Consider the following 15,492-nt stretch of genomic DNA (forward strand, 5'->3'; position numbering starts at 1 on the left):
AAATGAAAACTTAAAAAATTGCAGTGACCTTTGTATGTACTGGCTAGCTTCATTTAAACATGATCTTAAACTTCTGCCGATGTATTTTGTGAACTTGTTCTGTTTTGTTTTATTGTGTAGTGTGCTCTGTCTCCCAAATTTTGCTTTAGCATGCATGGTTAATAAGCACAACGAATAAGCAGGCAGGGGAAAAATAGAATTTGGCTCGCAAACATCAAATAGCAAGAAGAATAAAATGCCACAAACGAGATCTTCCTCACATTGAGTTGATTAGTATCAGTCTACAAGACTCCACTGTAAGTAACTCAGAAGTGAAAAACAAGTTAAAATGATTCATTAAATAGTTTGGAAAAAGGAACTTTTTCAGAAAATGTTTCCTACATTTTGATGAACTCAAAGAAATTACATGATACATGGATGCAAATAATTGTTAGCATTCCCCTGGATAGGCAAACATGAAGCTTTACCATCTAATGCCCTTTTTCTATCTGCGGTAGTCATTTTACCAGGAGCTGTGATGATTTTGCAGATATTCACAATGTTTTTGTGGTAGGCATTTAAACTTATTGTCATGGATGTAAACAACGACACTGTGTGTTTCACCCAGAAATATAAGCATGATACAACATAGCAATCTAAGTGCAACTTAACAAAGGTGGAGGTGGTTGGATACACCTAACTGCATAGAAGGTAGGGTAGAACAGTGATATAGAAGACTCTCCTTTTTAGCCTTAAGGCTCGGAGCAGACTGCTTTCTAAATGTGAGTCACAGAAGTAAGGAGTGAAGGTGAAGGATCTGTATTGGCAAGATATCTTAACATCAAGGTATAAGGGAACTATCTCTGCACAGGTGTAACTTGTTGAGGCTTCTCTACTTAAGGGGAAATTTTGACTGCAATCTACTGCCAAGTAGGTGAGCTCCAAGGGCTATAGTCTGCATGTTGTTTATGGGTAAGATGGTTGAGTCATAGTTGTAGTTTGGTTTGTAGCTCATGCTCTGCTGGCTTTCAGCTGTTGAATCAGGTGTCTGCTATCAGCTCTTTTAGCCTCCCAAATCTGAGACAGATTTGTAGTTATTAATCTGTCTTAGCAAGAATATTGTTAGTACTGTTGCTCGTTGTCCTCCTCTGCAAGGCCTGTGTGTGAGGCTAGTCCAAGGAGGAAGCCAGGGAACAAGGAGGGTGGGTAGGGTAGGGGGAGCACATCGTGACACCCATATTGTCAAAGAATGCTCTTTGGTGGCAAAGGGTTCCTCCTTCCTGCTAACTGATTGTAGAGTAGTATTAGTGCTGGTGTATGTCCAGGCATTACCCTCTGCTAATAATCTGTGCTGTCTCCATCATTTTTAGGGACAGGTTCTGGGCTGAAACTTCTTCCTAGGAAACTTCTTCCTAGAATACTTATCTTTTTTTCCATTTTCTTTGTTCCACATCCTTGCCTCCTGCCCTCTCCCTTTCAGCTTCACTTTTCTTCATGCTCTGTAATGCTCTAAACCCACTGCTCTATTTTCCTCTCTCTGTGGTGCAGCACTTTGCTAGCCCACTGGTGCCACCATGCCATTCTCACACTTTCACCACTTGAGCAGGTGTGGTAGGAGTGAAAGTGAGGCAGCTACCAAAGCATTCTGTGTAAACACACGCTTCAGAAGCATAGCATGGTTAGGAAGAACACTGTGCTACGACACAATGGATAAAAGGGAAGCACTCTCCACCCTCCTAGTAGGCAAAGAAATAAATTTGAAACTGAAGGAGTGGGTCAACACTTACACATACAGGCCAGCAAGTACGGGTGCTCTGGTATGGGGTATCTACCATGTGGGAGAGTATTTCAAGGCCAGCAGAAGGTATTTGAGAATCTCACTGCAGCTATACTGGAAAGGAGCCCATGATTGCACCCTGTGCAGCTGCAGGGCTGTTCCAGCCCACCCTCCCCTTCACAGCATACTGGCAGCCTCAGCCCTGCAGCATGCTGTGTCTTGCCCTGCACACAGTGAGCCCCCAGGTGGTCCTCCTCAGTGCTCATTAGCTGTACACCATGCCTGATGTGCTGAACATTAATCAACACCACTTTGCTCATTTAACATAAAATTTTCCTGCTATTGTTACTCTTGTTTTTATGATGTAAATTATATCAGACTTCTCCAGCTATTCCAGCTGTGCACTGGGATGCAAGCTGGTGGGTGTGCAGCCACAGCTCCCTGAGCAGCTTCTGATGTGACAGAGGTTTGTCTGTGGGGTGGAGTGGGTGGAGAGACACATGATGAGGAGGAGAATGCATCAGGTTAAGAGCCTGCCACAAGCTTTAAGCCCCTGGTGGGAGAATTGCCCAGCAGGCAGCTGGTTTCTGCTTAGACAGTAGGATGCAGGGGGCTCTGCTTTGGGGGTTGTTATCAAAGGATATTGAGCAGACTGACAGCACTGCCCCAAAGGACTTCCTCACTTATGTGTTACTTTATCTGTGTCTGAGACTGGAGCTTTCTGGAGGACTGAAAATGGAATAATTACATCTTGATAGTGCATCCATTATTGGGGAAGTCCATGTAGTGGAGAGCTAAAGTATTGGTTTTTTTTGTTTTTTTTTTTTTTGTAGTTTTTGTTGTTGTCGTTTGTTTTGATCTGAACTTAAGTCCTGAGGCCTAGGGGTTTGTTAACACAAGCAGCCTTTCCAAGTAATCCCAGTCCTGTTGGTCTCAGATCTCCCACTATCCCTGATCTCTAAGAGAAATGGCAGAAGCCAGACTCCATGATCCTCACAGTGCCAGTCAAGGTTTCTAGAAACAGAAGTCTTATGGGGAGTGGCTGAGGGAACCAGGATTGCTCAGTCTCAAGAGGAAGAACGACAGGGGAGACATTACTGCTCCCTTAAATAACCTGAAAGAAGGTTGTGGCAAGGTGGGCATCGTCCTTCCAGGTAACAGTGGTAGAGGAAGAGGGAATGGCTTCAAGTTGCACCAGGAGAGGTTCAGGTTGGATATTAGGAAAAACTTCTTAGAAAGAGTGGTGAGCTACTGGAACAGGCTGACCAGGGAGGTGGCAGAGGCATTCAAGACACGTGTGGATGTGGCACTGAAGATGTGATTCGGTGGGCACAGTGGGAGTGGGTCAGCAGCTGGACTAGGCGATGAGAGGTCTTTTCCAACTTTAATGATTTTCCATGATTCAGTGAAACCTGTTTTGCTCCTCGCTGCAGTCCGCAAAACCCCTTTCAACGACATTTATCAGCTACAAAAACCAGGCGAAACTAAATTCTAAGCAAGACCACGGCCCCACACCGCAGCCACCTGCAGCACCTCACACGGCCGTGCCCTGCCCCGGCTCAGCCCCCACCCGCCCCCGGGCCAATGGCCTGCCGCCCGCCCCGTCCCTCCCCGGACGCGGGGCAGCCCCCGTTAAACGCGGGTCCGGAGCGGAGCGGCGTGCCGTGCCGTCCTGTCGCGCTGCCCGGCCCGCGGCCGCCATGGGGTGCGAGCGCGGCGCCGCCCTGCTGCTGCTGCCGCTTGCCCTGCAGCTGTGCCCGGGCCGCGCCGCGCCGCCCGCGCCTCGAGGTAAGGGCCCCGTGCCGCCCCTCCTCGCTTTAGCAAGCTTTCCTCTTTTTCCTTTTTTTTGTTTTTTTTCTTCTTTTTTTTTTTTTCCTTATCTTTTTTTTTTTAGACGTGGTGGTGGGTTTGGGATGGGGCCTCCCTGCGCGAAGGAGTCGAGGCGGCTGCACCACTGCTCTGCCTTACCCCGCCCCGCTTTGTCTCCTTGGGGTCGCGGCTTCGCTGCTCCCTTAGCCGACCTCTTCACCCGCTAAGGTCGACAGAAAGCAGTCTGGTTTTGTGGGGACCGTGGGCATCTGGAGAGTGCTTTGAGGCTGCAGGCTCTCCTAAGTGAGTGCTGAGCTAAGGAAAGTCGTCGAGAAAACTCCACTTAGTGAAGTAGGACTTGAGTAAGAAAAAAAAGTTACTTCCGAGTCCAGCAGCAGCATTATGGACGCAGTAAGCCAGCACCTGCTTTGTTTTAGAGCGAGTGGCACCGCTCGGCAGCTGCGCATAGTTGTAACACATCGCCGTGCCGCTATGGAAGGTGTAAGCCTGCTGCGCTGCTTCTGGGGTGCTCTAAGCCTCCCTCGTCCTGTGGAATGGTGTTTGACATTTTAGTCGGCTGCTCTTAGTTAGGTGCGTGAAGAGGATCCACAAGAGAGATTTATCTGTTTCCTTTATTAAAGTCTCACTTAGTTAAATGCATTTCTGAGAATTATTGTATTGATTAAAAAAAGCAGAGGCAGAAAAAGAGTTCAAGAAAAGGCAGACTTAGCAAAGACAACAGCCAGAGAAGGACCTCGCTCACATCGTCTGATATTCCTCCGTTTCAGAAATGTGGTCTGGGTTTCATTCCCAGTGTCTAGAAGTGTCTTTGGAAGTGCCACGCAGTGGTGAAGTACTGTTTTCATATGTACAGCTATGGATAGTTGAGACTGTTGAGGAACCTTGGAAGGGTTCTGAAAGTTGGTGTACAGTGTCAGCAGAAATAAGGGGAAGATCCTTTGTTTTGCACTCTCTTCTGTCCTCTTCACTGATCTATTTCTCCCCCCTCTTCAAGGCTTTCTGTCATATATTTTAGTTCCTACCTTCACTGTTGGATTTCTAGGACGTATCTCCAAGGAGTGAATTGCTATGGTTAATCATATTGCCATTTTCATTGGAGGATGAAAAGATCCTTTCAAAGAACAAAACAACAAAATGGGAAGCAGAGGGGAGAAGATTCTTGGGCTGTTCTGCAAGAGGGCTCAGTTTAGGTGGGTGGGAATGCACACATGCACTTGTGCTTACAGGCATGCTCAAGTCTTCCCTCCTACTGCACTTATTGAAACCAGATGCTTGTGCCTTCCAGCTTTGGCAGTCCTGTCCTATTAGCTTGTTTTCAACCCTCTCTTTTCAGACAGAGGAAAATTCAAACGGATGCAATTCTCCCTAAAAGTGAAGTCTGAAATCCTTGTGTGTGTCTCCTTCGTATCCCACTCAAACAAGCAATTGTCCCTGTAAGATCTAAGGGTCATGTACCTGCCAGCTTTACTAGGATGGAGAATGGATTTTCATAACATCATTGCTCCTCTATGCACTTCTGCTGGCACACATGTAGTTTACATGATAGGGTGGATTCTGACATGTGCATTTGGTAAGATACTCCAAGAAAGTTCAGTAGTGTGCTGCTGAACGCTTGTGGAATGCCAATACCAGGCAAACAAATTTCAGTATTAATTTATAAATATAAATTTAACAATATCCAATATTTTTTTCCATCAGCTTAGATAGATTGAAGTTTTTTCATAGTTATTTCTGTAATATTTTGGTGTTTGATATGAAGTCAGAAAGCAGACCTAGGACTGAAAAAAGCATGTAGTTATGTTTTTCACTGTCAGAGATTTCAGTGCTGTATTCCTGCAATCCAGTTGTATTTTAAGAACAGTTATTGCCTGCAAAATGTTGTTGTATACAATCATGAGCTACATTTCAGTCTTTTGCTTAACCAGCTGCTTTGCTTTGAGTGGACCAAATCTGATGAAATACTCAGCCTTTTGCCACTGCTGTTTGGATTGCTGATTTCAGTGGGAGCAGTGGTTATTCTGGGATGCTAGTAAGTCTGAACTGTGAAAGAAAGGGAATTTGATGCATTAATCTCAGATGTTTCTTGACAACAACATTACAAGCATGCAAGTCAAGTGCCTGATTGTTTCTGCATACTGTCTTGAAAGCTCCCAGTAGAGTCATGAGGTCTTTGGAGTCCCAATCAAGGGTTGAATCAAGGGTTTAAATACAAGCTATGATATAGATTTCATTGCTTTTGAGCCTTGAAGGGAAAAACATATTCACTTCTTTTTGGAAATGATGTTGGCGTCCAAATGTGTGGATGCTTCAGAATGAGCAATGGAAGCAGCATGAACCTGAACTGTCACTTGAGTGAACAAGATTTACCACATGGCTGGGGGTAGGACCATGTACCTGTATGATTGTGCTATGGGTGCTCTTGAGTCTCCTTCATCTGTCCTGTTAGGATGGCCCTGTCTGTGGAGTGATTGTGGTGTGCGATAGTTAAATATGCCTATATATTTGAATAATACTTGTGCATAGTCATTTATCAGTCTTCTCTGGAACGTCATAATACATATGCTGTTCTGACAGCAGTAAACTAATAGGAGGTCTCTAGGTTTCTTGGTAGAGTAGCTTGAGTTTGAGACGTGTATTTAGAAACGTTGAGAGGAAACTAGCTTGTTGCTTTAGGGAAATAAGAGAGATAGCTGGCTTACTTAGTATAATATTTAGACCCTTTGCTGCTGCATCATGCAAAAATTTTAAAGAAAAATTGAAAATGGCTTTCACTCTTCCTTAGGGTTTCTTATTTTTTATCAGCCCTGTCTTCGTTATCTGTGCCAGAAGGGAAAAATGAGTGTTATTTATATAATAAATCATCTGCGAAATCAGTGAAGTGAGAAGGAGGTTATGAATATCATATTACTTACCAGATTCTTTAGCATTTTAATTGATGCCCTGCAAATACCATCAAAATAACTCTTAGGGAAAGCACACACACAGTCTATCTGAAAATTTTGATGCTGGGTCATGAATGTAATTAAAAAATGACAGAAGTACTCTCTTTAATTTATGAAAGCTGGAATCTTTGGAGAAGATTTTATGTTGGGGTGCATATCAAAAGATTAAAAAAAATAATCATTTAAAGATCATCCAGTTCCAAGCCCCTTTTGTGAGCAGCGTTGCCACCCACCAGCCCAAGCTGCCCAGGACCCCATCCAATCTGAATACTTGCAGGCATGGGCTATCCACAGCTACTCTGGACAGCCTGTGCCAGGGCCTTACTACCCTCAGAGTGGAAAAAAATCATCCAAACATTTAATCTAAATCTCCCCTTTAGTAGTATAAAATTTTGTCCTGTCACTATCAGACTAAGTAAAAGTTGCTCTCCGTCCTGCGCGTGAGCTTCCTTAAAGTACTGAAGGCTTCAGTGAGATCTCCCCATAGCCTTCTCCAAAACATTGCCATTAGTAGATGAACTGGCTTCAGAATACATTGTTCTTTGCTCATTATTGTAATTAAACCGCTGTTGAAACTATTCTATTTTTCAGTCATTGATCTTCTTTCATATGCTAACAAGAGAGTGGTAACAACCTTCCTGCAACAAGCACTTGGGGATCCTATGCTGAATGAAGTCTTCTTGCTCTCAGCATTCAAACTGCAGCCAAAGAGCACATCCACCGTATTTGGCCTGTATTCACCAGCTGATGACAGGCAGTATTTTGAGTTTACAGTAATGGGACAGATGAATAAAGGTGAGTTTTTTGTAGGGGAAAAATGAGACTGGGTCTGGTATGTCACAGAGCAACATGGAAAATAATGTGATTAACCTTTGTGCTTGGGACATTCTTGTTGCATGTTGCTACCTCGCAAGATAGGAGCATTGGCAACATCTTCCCACTGTACTACTTTGTCCCACTCACAGGGTGCTGTACTTTCCTGGCAGGGGAAGCAGACCCCAGAGTCAGCTGGTATTGCAGAACTAGGAAACAGGTTGGGAAAACAAAAGTATCAGAAAAAGGAGTCAATTTGTTTTTCTTTCTTTTCTTTTTCCCCTTGAGGACAATCACTGGTTCTTATTACTCAGGAATGTGAGGGACACACGCACATGCTACCTCATGCATATGAAAGGGGGTGGTTCTTGTTTCATTGACCCTGGAGGTTAGATGTGGCTATGCAAGGCAAACATTCCTAGCACTTAAAGGACTTCTGGGCAGATTGTTCTTAATTTATTGAAATTAGTTCATTAGAAATCAGGGCAGATTTTTAGAAATGGAGAAATCATATCCATGTATATAGGATGTATTGCAATATTGCAGTTCAGTGAAAAATTACCAAACAATGTAAGTTATTGTTGCTTCATTGACTTTGCTACTACTATGATAATTTGCTGCTGCCATTATTGTAGTCAGGCAGCTGTCTAAGCCTAATTATGAGAAAGTCTGGTGAGAAATTTAAGTTTAGATATAGGAAAACTATTCTGTATTCTGAATAAAAGTACAGCTTTTATTTGGAAAATGCAGTGAAATAGGATGGTTAAAATAATGACTTAACAAAAAAGTCAGGTCTTCCCAAATCCTTCTGAGGTCAGAGAATAAGACCTTTTCTACTATGTGTGTTGAGAGTGGATGAAACGTGGCCAGTGTGTTGTATCAGTAACCATAGTACAGTTCCTAAAACTTTTCACTTAACAATTAAGTGATGCATCACATATACTTTCTCTGTCCTTCCCACTCACACATGCACACACAGAATTATGCCTGTAAATGTTATCTAGGTATACAAATGTTATATTCATACGTGTGTTTAAATAATTTTTATCTCATTGCACTCTTTGTTGATATGCAAGAACACCTGCATAACTGATAGTTACTGATGTGCTTTAACTGAGAATCTTGGTATAGCTCTCTGGTAGAAAGTTGTCTGGTTTCTTTTAGTTTTGTCCTCAGTATGTTAGTGTTGTATTTGAGAAGTGCCTGTAACAGGCTTGTGGTATACAGATGAACAACATTTACTACTAGTGACTAGTGCCATTTTTACTTTGTGTAGTTGCAAGGGTCTTGTAACCTAGATGTTGTAAAGGACTGATTGATCATAAGGGGGCTTTTCGCAGCAAGTCTGTTCCACAGAGATGTCTTCACCTCCTTGTTATTTTAATACACCTTGTTTGAGATGTATGACACTGTGCAAGTTGTAAACAGCGTTTCACAGTGATTCCACGTGCAGTTTCTCCAGAAGTGTCAAGTATCCCATATGGCTACTTCATACAGTCGGTAAAACCACATCCAGGAGATCATCATGTGAGTTGAAAATATGGAGCGTGGGGGCTGTTTTTCTGATCCTTTCAAGGCTGGAGATTGTCACTTCAGTGGTGAACCAGTGTTGGCGTCTTATCAAACTGTAAGGTCTAAATATATTGGCTTTGGAAGGGAACATATGTGTACCTCTGTGTGGTAAAGTCTTATATGAGTAGCCTGAACAAGGCATTATCTACCTTTTACAGTGCCACGTCTATTTGTGAACTACATTCCTCATGGTTGGCTAATGTTCTGTTTTTGCTGTGGTGAACTGGATAGTAAATATAATATTAAATGTTTTTTAAAGCATGAATTTCATGTGAGAGTTTTCTTTTCCTTTTGATTTGCAAAGTCCATGCTGAGGTCTTGCCTGGCTCAAGACTGACATTTCCACACAGTGAGCCATTCAGAGGGAGATTTTGCCTTTGTATCCATTCTGTGCATGTTAATGGTCCAGCTCTTTCTTTACCATGCATCAATAGGACTACACAGAAGTGAGATTGTTAACACATAAGTTAAGGAGTTGCTGGTCAACAATTTGTTTTGACAAATGTATTTTTGGAGGCAAATTGCAAATAGAGTCCTGGGGTTGCTTATCCTTTGTGAGCTGTTCCTTAATGGAATAAACGTTAGTAAACACATAAAACTGTTATAATTTAACTAGTCAGTGAAGTGGTCCCTATTTACTGTCTGGGTTAGTAGTTTCATTGAAGGTTTGTTTCTTAAACAGTGAGGATGAGATGCTTACTCTCAGGAATGTCAGTGTAAGATATCAAAGCAGTAAGAATATACTTCAGGGTCTTGGATGGGTTAAATCGTACAGAGGCTGTGCTCCATCAAAATCCCCCTTCAGAACCCTACTCTAGTTTACCAGATGGGTATTTGGCTTTGGCTGTGGAAGGAATACTTTATCCTTCATCCGAGCCAGACTACTTCTTGTCTTGAAACTATTCTGGCAGGGTCTGTTCAGAGCCCTGCCCCCATCTCCTCCTTCTTTCTCTAATTTATGTTATATTTGGTCACTCTGAATACAGGGCCCAGAACCAAAGACCCTGCTATTTTACAATGCAGCATGCATAATATTTACCTAAGTAAAATGCTTGCAACATACTCAGTCTTGCCAGATCTTTGAGCTGGCCAGTAAATGCTAACTTTTAGCAAGTTTCTGGTGACCTCATGCACCTTTACGGAAATCTCAGCACTGGCAGCATTTTGACATAGACAGCAGTGAAAACATTAGTGATATTGATCACAGCTGCTGAGGCTTTAGTGCTAGTGTAGACTGAAAAGTTGGAGACGTACTCTGCACTGTTCATGCTGGTATAAATTTGGATTATTTTAATCACTAGACTAAGCTATTAGAAAAATTGTGAGGGATCTTTGAGTTACTAGGTATGTGCCCACTACTGACAGAGATATCACAGTGTTAGAGTATACTAGTAGTGGAAAGTTAAAAGGAAAATATATTAGCTGAGTGAATTCAGTGTTGGATTCGTGACCACTCTGAAGCTCATTTTCCTTCCACTGTCTCTGCACTTTTTAGTTGTGCTCATTTCATTTTAGGTGTTTTTTAAAGGTTAGAGTATGCGTGAGCTCTTGCTTGATGCAGTAGTGGCAACCCTGTGGGACTTGAGACAGATGTTGAGAAGAGCTAGCACTTCACTGTATAGGCACCCAGAGCCTGCAGCTTGACTCCTTGGTGCATGAAACATTGCTATGAGCAAATAAAGAACATTTGTTAAGTGATGTCTGGATGCACTCAGCTCGTTGCTTTCACAGTTATCTGCATGTGTCCAGAGAACCAGAGAGAGATTTTGTAGAGATAACTACCTAGCTGATCTAAGAGGTTTAGCATGCAGATCTTAGCTTACAGGTTAAATTTCATAAGGAAAGATGTTTTAAAAAATTATTAGTGTGGAAGATAATTTTTTTTATGCTGTTCTGTTAGTTTTTTGTTTTTTTTTAATGTGTTGTTTCCATTATGTACTGTGTAAGGTATCAAGTAGGTAATTCACTAAAGCCTTAAAGTAAGAGCAGGATGTGGGTCAGTCATCTGTAAGAATGGGGTCTGTATTTTCTGCACTGTATTTTGTTTTCATTCCAATTTGTTACTTGAGATGCAGATAACATGCTTGGAATCATCTTTCCTTCCATTTCTTTAATGATGCATTTGGATATACTGTCAGATGGTTTTGCTGAGTGCAATAAACATCACTCAATTTGATTTTCTTGCAGTATATTTCTGCTACAGGATATTTCTGGAGCTATCATCAGACATGTGCATGCAACAACACTGATAGTAGGCTGTCAGCTACACCTGTTATATCTATCACAATTTTTCAGAATGTTATGTACTTTAAGATGATCTAATTTATTGTTTCATCCTATTAAAAAAAAGCCCGGAGAAAGCAGTGGAAAACTATTCTGTAGGCAGCAACACGTTACAAACCAGGAGCTGCACAGGATGCTTCTGCTCTGAAAGTCAAGGTCCCATTTATTCTTCATGTTTATATCTGCATTTACCAAAGCTAGCATGAGGGAAAAATAACAGAGCCATTACAGATTTTCAAAGAATTTTGCTTGGTCAGTCATGGATTTTCTGTCACTCTGATTGTCATTTTCTATATTTGGTGCCAGTGGTGCTTCGCTATCTGAAGAGTGATGGGAGTTTGAACTCAGTGATTTTTAGCAACATACACCTGGCTGATGGGAAACCCCATGCTATCATCTTGTGGCTGAGTGGCCTGCAGCAGGAATTGTGTACAATAGAGCTGTATCTGGACTGTTTGCAAGTAGGTGCCATTCAGGACCTGCCAAAAGCATTTTCACCTCTATTGGAGAGATCGACAGCAGTAGAGTTACGCACCTTCCCGAAGAAACCAGAGGTGAGTAGGAACACTGGGAGCAGGCTGAGCACTTGAAGGACCAGCAGGGATCCTCTGTATCACTGAATCCAGACTTTTGAAAGAAGTTTAAATACAAGCACCTTATGGAACAGCTGAAAACTTAGCTTCACTGAGCCCAATAATCTATTATTATTTTTTAATGTAATTTTTAGCTTATTTAAAAAATAAAAAATACAGCTTTGTCACTCTCATCTGAAGTAGTACTTGGCAACTGAACTTTTTATAAGATCTTGGCTGATATATAATAAGTGCAGCCCTTTGTCATCTTCTTAGAGGAACTCTTGGTTTATTTATGTGCTTTTTCTTTTTATGATAATCCACGTGGACTGAGAAGACAAAAGAAGGGGCAACTCATATGGTGGTAGATGAATGTCAAAATCACATCTGTTTGACTACGGTAGCTTTTCTGCCTCTTATCTCCCAACCAGGGATTGTCATAGCTTCCTATCATTTCCATCAGTAGTCCAAGCTACTATATCTTCTACGACCATAGTCGTTAATCTAAAATATGCATTAGAAGGTGAAAATGCATTCTAGGCTACACTCTTGTTTTGTTTCATTGTGGACTTGAAAACTGGGAATCACTAAGGTGCCCACTTACCTGATTTGAATGTAAAACTGTTTGAGAGGAGAAAGATTTCTGTCAACAAAATGACTTTCGTATACTGCAGATGTAAAAATGAACTTAAAAAAAAAAAAAAAGCCAAACCAAAAGCCAGATTTCCTGGTACATATATCACAGGAATTGGAATAGTGGTGTTGGGCGGGAAGAGGGAAGGAATAAAACCACAACTATGTGAGAATCTGTGAGGCAGAAATTTACTGTTCAAATGGTGATGGGTGGTCCTGTAGGGACAGCATAGTAGTGCCCTACATACTAAAGAAGTGGAGATCTCTATGAAAAATTAATCTATTATCTCTGCTGTTTCTATTTTTTTCCACTGTTCCATTGTGAGCTCCCCATTTTATTTCTCTCCTCAGGATACACTGGATGAGCTGAAGCTGGTAACTGGAGGAACGCTTGCTCAGGCAAGAAACCTGCAGGACTGTTTTCTTCAACAGATTGAATCTGTTCCTCAGTACACTGGTAAGGCCAGCAACCAGTTCATTCAGATACTGGTGCAGAAAAGCTGTGGTGGTGAATTAAACACTCTATAGATAAGTAATGATAATTATTTCACTCAATTGCATCCACAATAATATCCTGTGAACATTTTATAAAAAGCTCAGTTTGGAGAGAAAACAAACACAATTAGTGGTGATAACATGGAGTGCTGTAAATCAATGAGAGAAAGCTGTCTGCTGATTAAAAAAAGGCTTTTTAGCATAACTTCTAAGACCATACTTCTGTTATTGTGATTTGTGTCAAGTTTTTTTGTCTCTCTGAATGGCCTGGACACGGTAAGTATGAGAGATGAGGAGGAACACAGGAAGCTTCAGGTTGTGCTGATGCAGCAGTCACAGAGCCTGTGCATGTGTTTGGGAAGAAACAATGCAAGCCAACCATTATAGTTCTGCCACAAGTTATCTGGTGCTCCTGTTCATCTGCTGGGCTAGAAATCAGCAGCAGAACCAATTATTTGTTTTCCTGTGCTGCATATTGTGAAGACCGAGCTGGGAATGGGAAGAGAAGGAAGGGGGCAGAGGCTGTTAGGATTCCTCCTAGAACACTTTCCAGCTGGATGCAGTCCCATGTGACAGGCAAGTGTGCTCTCTAACCTCTCAACACAGTGAACTTGGGCTGGACTTCCCCATCTGAACTCCTTCCTAGTCCCTGTTAATCTACCTTCTTGCTGTGGGAGGTAACTGGAGGACTTCACACAGTACATGTAATACTATGTTAATGTGTGACTAGAGGGCAGGGGAAATAAAAGTGAGTTTGAGGCTTGAAATAGGAAATAACTCGTTTTCTCATCCTTCTCTGTCCTCTCCCCTAACCCTGTGGTATTGCTACTTTAGGTTAGCATATACTTCATGTCATTGAGAGACAAGATGCACAGTTTGTGTGAGAGCATCTTGCCTGTTTTATGAGCGTGGACAAATCGGTGCTTTGCAGTTAGAATTAAATGTATTTTGGCTTGTAGCTATATAAATTCTATGTTGCACATGCTTATGTTTTCTTGCTCCTCAACATATAAGTGCCTAAACAACGACAAAAACAACAACAAAAAACCCCACAGCTTTATTGTCAAAGGTCTTTTTATGCTTTCCTGTAGATAAACAGGGATTTATAAATGCACAGAAAGGGTAATTCAGTGATGTCTTCTGGAAAAGCTCACTGCTTTGTGAACAATGTTTCCAGACTGCAAATTTGAAGCTTTCTCATTTGTCACTTTTTTTTCTCATTATAAACAGTATGAACTGTGGCAATACAGAGAAATATTGTTTTTTCCTGGCTGCCTTCACTTTGGCTTGAGCTGTTTGGACTACCAACTCAAATTCTGTTGTTTGTAAATTTTCAGTGGAATTAGTATAATATTAAACTAATTTAAGAAAGGGAAAAAACAAACAAAAAAAAAAGCCACTCACAGAAATTTATTCTAAGTCTTTATAGTCAAATCCAGTGAAGGAATAGGTGAAAACGTTCCAACAGCAATATTAACTCAGCTGCATTACCCTTTGTCCCTTTTACAGGAGCAATATATCACATAATGGCAATTTTACATCTAGCCAGAAAAAACAGAAATGTAAATGCTTCATTTTATGGGAGTATAAGACCTACATATTTTTGTAAAAGCGTGTTTTCATATTAATCAGAATAACTGGATGAGAGCTTTTAGACGTGAAAAACTGGTCATTGTTTGCTACTGTGAGACTGAAACAGTTAAGCAGTATAGCAAAGAGATTACAATATGACGGCTATGCAAAGGATAAACGTGTATTTGGAGTCTTCCATGTGTGTAAGAAAATAAAGTGCAAGGTGCATTGGTTTTGCTAGATGAGACTGGTATGCCATTTTTAGGTAGCATGCCAAAGATCATATTAGAATGGACCTTTGGAGGACACCTGGTTCATTTAGTGTTGCCATAGTGTTAAATAAATACACAAAAAAAGATGGCGTGTTGCAGGACATTTAAGAGTTTTTGGTTTTTTTAACCTAGCTGTGTTTAAAGACTGTGGCTACAACAGGGAAACATTTGAGCAAGAGAAGTTACTGTGTAGTTTTCCATGAATTCTCTTGCAATACTAAAGAGAGCCTTGGAGTCTTTGAGCCTTTGTACTTCATAGAAGTTTTCTACCATGAATTGATCTGACTTTGAACATGTTGCCTTCTGATAAGAAGATCATTACATGTGTCAAAATATTTCCTTCTGTTTATTTTGAACTTGCCTCTCTGTAATTGTGTAACTTCTGTATGCAGCTTCTTTGTGTAGTAGACAGACAAGAGACCAGTCTGTCATCAACTACTGTTCGTATGGTTTCTAATTTTGGCCAAGTAACCACTCTCTCTTTGAACTGTGCTTCAGGAGTAATTTTACTGGGTAGTCTATGGCAGAGTGCTTAAGCCATTATCAGCTCCTTAGTTAGAAGGCATGATATTTATCAGTCATTTCAGTGACCTGAAGTCATACCAGCCTAGTGTTTGTGTCACTCTGCCTGGTCTGATTAGATGAGCAATGAAACTGGCCAATTGCTCCAAATTCAAGGACTTATATGAGGTCCAAGAAAAATACAGTCAAGTAGGTTCCTGTCACGATTGCAGGCTTATGGAAAAGAAGCT

General features: G+C 41.4%; 2 protein-coding genes across 2 annotated transcripts in view; one reads left to right on the forward strand and one right to left on the reverse strand.

The window, feature by feature from the left end:
- SERINC5 (serine incorporator 5) overlaps positions 1–15,492 on the reverse strand; it is a 510,096-nt gene that overhangs the window by 422,452 nt on the left and 72,152 nt on the right. The window lies entirely within an intron of this gene.
- The window catches only part of THBS4 (thrombospondin 4), a 34,725-nt gene continuing 26,511 nt past the window's right edge, over positions 7,279–15,492 (forward strand). Inside the window, exons 1-3 of the mRNA XM_065739790.1 lie at positions 7,279–7,323; positions 11,503–11,750; positions 12,753–12,858. Of these exons, the coding sequence (XP_065595862.1) occupies positions 7,305–7,323; positions 11,503–11,750; positions 12,753–12,858 (373 nt within the window). The 5' untranslated portion in view covers positions 7,279–7,304. The remainder of the gene's footprint in view (positions 7,324–11,502; positions 11,751–12,752; positions 12,859–15,492) is intronic.

This window comes from Cyrtonyx montezumae, unplaced genomic scaffold, assembly GCF_038088225.1.
Source record: "Cyrtonyx montezumae isolate F1298 unplaced genomic scaffold, pur_monq_1.0 scaffold_25, whole genome shotgun sequence".
In the NCBI taxonomy this organism is placed as follows: domain Eukaryota; kingdom Metazoa; phylum Chordata; class Aves; order Galliformes; family Odontophoridae; genus Cyrtonyx; species Cyrtonyx montezumae.